The following is a 6,000-nucleotide window of genomic DNA, read 5'->3' as shown; positions in this document are numbered from 1 at the left end:
GATCTCCTACTTTGGGATCTGCTTTAGACTCCTGAGTGCTGCGTTTGCAGGTATGTGCTACTATGCCTGGCTAGCATTGTTTTCTCTTGAACATTCTCTACCCTGTGCCAGGGACCTGTGCCACCCTTTGTCTCTTGGGTCACCACAGAGAAAATCCACTCATGTAGCATTCAGTGAACAGTTTGTGTGCTTACTATTGAGCATGCATTGTTCTAGGTTCTTAGAAACAACCATGAGTAATACTACTCATTCAGAATATGAATGTTCTCAAGGCCTGTGAGAGAACTGTTTACTACACTACATGGCTCAGCAGCAATGAACAAAGTTGTATATAATCTGTTAGTTGCCTTTCTTGCCACTGTGACAAAATGCTCAACAAAAGACAACATAGGAATGACCAGTTTGGGCTCACAGTTTCTCAGGGGACAGGCCATCATGGCAGCTATCACATCTCCCATCTTGGCAGATCAAGAAACAAGACTAGACAGGTATTGAGGCTGGGCTGTAATCTTCCAAGTCCTGCCTCTAGTGCTGCAGCTAGGCCTCACCTCTTAAAGAGTTCCATAACCTCCGTAAACAGTACCACCATCTAGGGACAAAGTAGTCAAACAATACCCCAGAGGACATCTCACTCAAACCACACCATGTAAACATTGATGACTTCTCAGTAATTATGGTAACACTATTTAGAGTCCAGAAGGAAAGGGAATAGGGACATAAGAAATACAGAAACATCACATCTATTTTTCACAAAGGAAATGGGTAGTAAATAGTATTAATGAGAAAATGCTGGGAGTGGTGGCTCATGTCTTTAATCTTAGTCCTTGGGAGGCAGAGGCAGGTGCATCTTTATTATAGAGTTTGAGGCCAGCCTGGGCTAGGTAGCAAGTTCCAGGCAACCAGGCTACATAGTGAGATAGGGGTGGGGATGGCACAGCTAATAGTATTTTTCTGACTTAAGACTTACTGCTTGGAACCACTAAGGCATGGGGCTTCTCTCTGATGTGATGTGTTTAATTGTGCTGTGTTGGTCTGGCAACTTCCTGAATGATGATCAGGAACACTCAGGCTAACTATGGGGGTGTTTGGCAGGAAAGGGAAGAGTCATCTGTGATGATTAATCGTGGATGTCAGCTTGACTGCCTGGGAAGAGGGAACTTCAACTAAAGAATTGCCTCCATCAGAGTGGCTTGTGGCCATGTCTATGGGGTGTTTTTTTGTTTTTTGCTTTAATTGATACAGGAAGATCAGCCATTGTGGGTGGTACCATCCCTAGGCAGGTGGGCTTGTACTATAGAGGAAAGAGCTGGTCATGGGCCTGGGAGTAGCTGGTGAGCAGCCCTCCTCCATGATGTCTGCTCCAGTTCTTGCCTTCAGATTCCTGCCTCGAGTTCCTGCCCTGACTTTCCTCAGTGACAGATTGTAACCTGGGAGTTGTAAGATGAAATAAACCCTTTCCTCCGACTTGCTTTTGGCCATGGTGTTTTTTCACAGCAACAGAAAACCAAACTACAACAGCATTTTAAAGTCAAATGTTATCAAATGTTTCTTTTAAGCTTACTACAATAAAATTCAGATTATATATATAATTATATATATATATATATTTGTGTGTGTGTAAAAGCAAGATTAGTACAATGAACAGCTGTGTACTCAACCCAATTTCAATAATGACTGATGTCTGACAATATTTTATCATTTTGCTTTTTGAGACAGGGTCTCACCATCTTACTCTGGCTGGCTTTGAGCTTGCTATGTAGACCAGGCTGGCCTGGGGCTCATAGATCCACTTGCCTCCTGAATGCTGGTATTAAAGGCATAAACCACCATGCCTTGCCTCTGACAATTCTTTTTTTTTTTTTTTTTTTTTTTTGGAAAGCTTCACAAATTTGTGTGTTATCCTTTCACATGGGGCCATGCTCTCTGTATCATCCTAATTTTAGTATATGTGCTGCTGATGTAAACACTTTTTTTTGGTTTTGGTTTTTCAGGACAGGCTTTCTCTGTGTAGCCCTGGCTGTACTGGAATTCACTCTTTAGACCAGACTGGCCTCAAAATCACAAAGATCTGCCTGTCTCTGCCTTCTAAGTGCTAAGGTGTGTGCCACCACCACGTGGCTCTGACAATCTTTTTTAATGTATGTGTGTGCATGTTTGTGTGTGTGTGTGTGTGTGTGTGTGTGTGTGTGTGTGTGTAAGCCAGAAGACAACTTTGTCACCCTCAGAGAAGCCATACATTTCTTTGAGACCATGTCTCACTGACATAGAACTCACCAGTTAGGCTAGCCTGGCTGGCCAATAAGCCCCAGGGGTCTTCCTGTCTCTGCCCAGCATTGTGGCACACATATGTGCTACCATGCCTTATATTTTTTTATGTGGGGTCTGGTGATCAAACTCGGGTCCTCATGTCTGTGAAATAAGCACTTGCTTAACTGAGCCATTTCCAACCTGGTTTTTGACAATTCTTGTCTCATGTTCTCTCTGTCTCTTTGAAGCACATCCAAGATAGCATATCATGCTACTTATCAGGGTAATACGTTAGATCAGGGCACTCCTGTCTAAAGGACTTTGTATTCAGTTTTATCTTCCTGCCTGGTCTATTTTCCCCCATTTATCTGTGTCTCTAACTTACTTCAAGTCTCTATTCAAAATTACCTTATCGAGGCCTTAACCATTCTCTGTATTACCAGTGCTCCACTTACCATGTCATGCCCATATTGTCCTTACCCGTATTACTGTTGTTGTCCCTAATGGCAGTCATTACCACCTGTCTAACACTACATTTTGTCTAGGTGTGCCTTCCCATTGGGACACAATCTTTATAAGCTCACAGACCATTTATCTTCTCTTACACCCCTAGTGCCCAGAATAACAGCAGACACGCTAATCACTCGAGGACTGTGTATGCTACATTTAAAAGACGCACATGATGTAATTACATACTTGTAATTCCAGTACTCAGGAGGTAGAAGCAGAAGGTCATCAGTTCCAAGCCAACCTGGGTTACAGGAGCTCCTGTCTCAAAGGTTGAGGGTATAGCTAAGTCTATATGCATGGTGTGCTCAAGTCTCTGACTTTAATCCTCAGCACCAGAAATTCTCCATCAAATCAAGGTGAATGTGTAGCTCATCAACGCCACCACTACAATGTTCTGGTCTGTTTATTTTCTTGGTTTTGTGTTTTTTTTTTTTTTTTCTCTCGATGCATTTTCTCTCCTTCCTTGCTACTACTATCATCATGTTTCTGTCCAATTCCTTGCTCTGGGACACAGAAGCTGAAAATCCCCTGAAGGCGCCCCTAAACCCAAATAGATATCCGGTAAGATTATTCAGATTCCAGGAAGAGATAATTCAGTATAGGGGTCATCAGATTCTACAAACTGGGTATATTCCCAATGTTCCTTTAACTACAGGGTAACTGGTTAAAAAAAAAAAAAAAAAAAAAAAAAAAAAAAAAAAAAAAAAAGCCCGACAGTGGTGGCACACGCTTTTAATCCCAGCACTCGGGTGGTAGAGGCAGGTGGATCTAAGAGTTCCAGGACGGGCAATGCTACTCAGAGAAACCCTGTCAAGAAAAACCCAAAACAAACCAAAACCAAAAACGTGCTTCTGCTTGGACTCTTGAATTGCAGCCCGGTTTTGCAGCTTTGTAGCCTCGTTTCCAAGGCTCTGGCACGGAGCAGCCTCGCAGAGGCTGTTAAACAGAGTAATGTGGGTGTGTTGAGGTCGCTCTCCAGTGTGGTGGGTGGACCCTGTCGAATTGTTTCGCTGCAATGCAATAGCTCCTGTGGATAGAGTTAAGGAGACATCCCCCAAAGGTTGCCTCCGCCTATAAACAAATGCAGCTGCGCAGATGGCAAGCACCCGGCTGCTGCTTGCCTCTTAGGTCTACACCTCCACAAGCTTACCCGTCCAGCCGCCCACACGCAGTCCTCCTCAATCCCACAGTCCTTCGCGCCTAGGACGCATCTGTCAGCGGCCCTTCTACGCCATCGCGGAGCAGCTCTATGGTCGCTGCCGCTTTCCCGGCGGTGTCATGGCGGCCGGCGTTGAGTTGGCAGGACTGGCCCAGGAAACTGAGGAAAGTCACTAAAGCTGAGAAAGAAGTGTTCCAGTCGTACGGCGGGAAGTCGTGGGAGTGAGCAGAGGCCTCGTGGGGCCCACGGAGTCCACAGCGGCGAACCCTTGGTGAAGGGCCAGGCCGGGCCTCGGCTTTCTGACGCGGCTGTCGGTGGGAGTGCCGCGTCCTGCGAGTCCTCGGCGTCTGGATCGGCACCAGCCCCGGCGTTCAGGGACATTTGGAGCGGACGTTGTTCTCATCACCCGCAGCGATGTCGTCCTGGCTCGGGGGCCTCGGCTCCGGCTTGGGCCAGTCTCTGGGTCAAGTAGGGGGCAGCCTGGCTTCCCTCACTGGGCAGATTTCAAACTTCACGAAGGATATGTTGATGGAAGGCACGGAGGATGTGCCAGGTAACAGCTGGAGCGAGGCGGGAGGGCTCAGCTGGGACCCTGAGAAGTCCGCTTGGTTCCGGGCCGGTTGCCTATCCATAGGCAGGTGCGGACGGCGAAGGAGTCATTCCACACTTTTCCTTTGCCTCCGCAGTCGCTTTTCCAGCCTGCAGGACCACTGGCGGAGAGTTCTGGTTCTCGCCCTCCCCTTCCTCCCCCCATGAATACCCTGGGTAGCTCAGTGAAGGGGATCTGCTACTTTTACGCCGAATAGGATCTTAATTGGGCGGTTCATCCTATTTCTTACTTTGTCTTAGTTTGGGGGGCGGATCTGATTTTGATCCTGTTCCCTTATGACAGCTAAAATAATATGGTAATTATTTTTTTTCTTAAATACTCATAATTAAACATTTGGTGACCCTTGTCCTGTCTTTAGCACGTTGTTAGGGGAATAGGGCTGTTTATCTCTTCAACTGTTTTCTAATTTTGCTCATCATGAAGACACATTGAAGCTAAAAATATATTTTTGTGTACGATTGCACATTTCTCTCATATTTTGACAGGACCAATGAAATACTTTATCTTTTGAGTATTCTTATCTACTTCACTCACTTAAAATTTTTTTAGAAATTATTATTATTATTGGTGTGTGTGTGTGTGTGTGTGTGTGTGTGTGTGTGTGTGTGTGAGTTTGTGTATGGGCTTCTGTGACATAGCGCCCACGTGTGGAGAGGTCAGAAGACAACTTTGTGGAGTTGTTCTCTTCCCCACTTAGTTTGGGCATGTAACTCAGTTTATTAGGCTTATATGACAAGTGCCTTTATTGACTGATTCATCTAGCCAGCCTCCTTCAGCCATTTTTAAAGTCTTGCTGTCCTAATGAATAGTGACTTAAAATTGTTATCAGTGATTAGGTTAATTACTATTACTATTCTTGCCGTTTCTTTGAGTAGATGGTTTTTTTTTTTTTTTTTAAAGTTTGAATCAAGGGAGTGGTCAAATAATCCAGTGATTAAGAGTGCTGTCTGCTCTCTCTCAGAGGATGCAGGTTTGATTCTCAGCATCCAGTAGCAGCTCACAACTCTCTCTAACTTCATTCAGTTCCAGGGGATCCGATGTCCTCTTTGAGTCTTACCAGGCTCTGCGTGCACAAATGACCCACAGGCATATGTGCAGAGAAAACACCTGTACTCGTAATAATAAGACAATTTTAAAGTTCTAATCAAGGCTTGCTGTGCAGCTCAGGCTGACCTGGAGCTGAGAGTCTTCCTGCCTCTGCCTTTCAGTGCTGGCATTACAGGTGTGTACCACCACACTACAACAGTTTTATTTCTTTATAAATGAACAACTTACTGTTGTAGTTTACACTATGGGAAGGAATTACTAGAGATTGAACCCAGGGCCTCATGCATGGTAAGCACACTCTATTGAATTATACTCTGAACTCCCCAGTTTTTTCATCATGGTTTAAAGCCATGTGTAGTTGCTAGAAATAGAGTAAAATGGTTTGATAGAAAAAGTCCTTATATTTAGAAGGAAAACTGGGTTGCTG

The 6,000-nt window shown here is 44.9% G+C and overlaps 1 protein-coding gene and 1 non-coding gene across 8 annotated transcripts in view; one reads left to right on the top strand and one right to left on the bottom strand.

Annotated features, from left to right (window-relative positions):
* Window positions 1-1,865: 1,865 nt before the first annotated feature.
* On the bottom strand, window positions 1,866-1,967 carry LOC121822564 (U6 spliceosomal RNA). Its single transcript, XR_006063750.1, has one exon. It is a non-coding gene; the product is annotated as a U6 spliceosomal RNA (small nuclear RNA).
* Window positions 1,968-3,990: 2,023 nt separating this feature from the next.
* Trip11 (thyroid hormone receptor interactor 11) overlaps window positions 3,991-6,000 on the top strand; it is a 79,672-nt gene continuing 77,662 nt past the window's right edge. For 2 of the 7 annotated variants that reach the window (XM_016009148.3, XM_006990881.4), the window contains exon 1: window positions 3,991-4,469. In XM_016009148.3, the coding sequence (XP_015864634.1) occupies window positions 4,331-4,469 (139 nt within the window). In that variant the 5' untranslated portion in view covers window positions 3,991-4,330. The remainder of the gene's footprint in view (window positions 4,470-6,000) is intronic. The other 5 variants (XM_016009149.3, XM_016009147.3, XM_076551280.1 and 2 more) reach the window with 5 other exon arrangements.

This window comes from Peromyscus maniculatus, chromosome 14 (assembly GCF_049852395.1).
Source record: "Peromyscus maniculatus bairdii isolate BWxNUB_F1_BW_parent chromosome 14, HU_Pman_BW_mat_3.1, whole genome shotgun sequence".
In the NCBI taxonomy this organism is placed as follows: Eukaryota; Metazoa; Chordata; class Mammalia; order Rodentia; family Cricetidae; genus Peromyscus; species Peromyscus maniculatus.
This window is presented reverse-complemented; position numbering and strand designations above follow the sequence as displayed.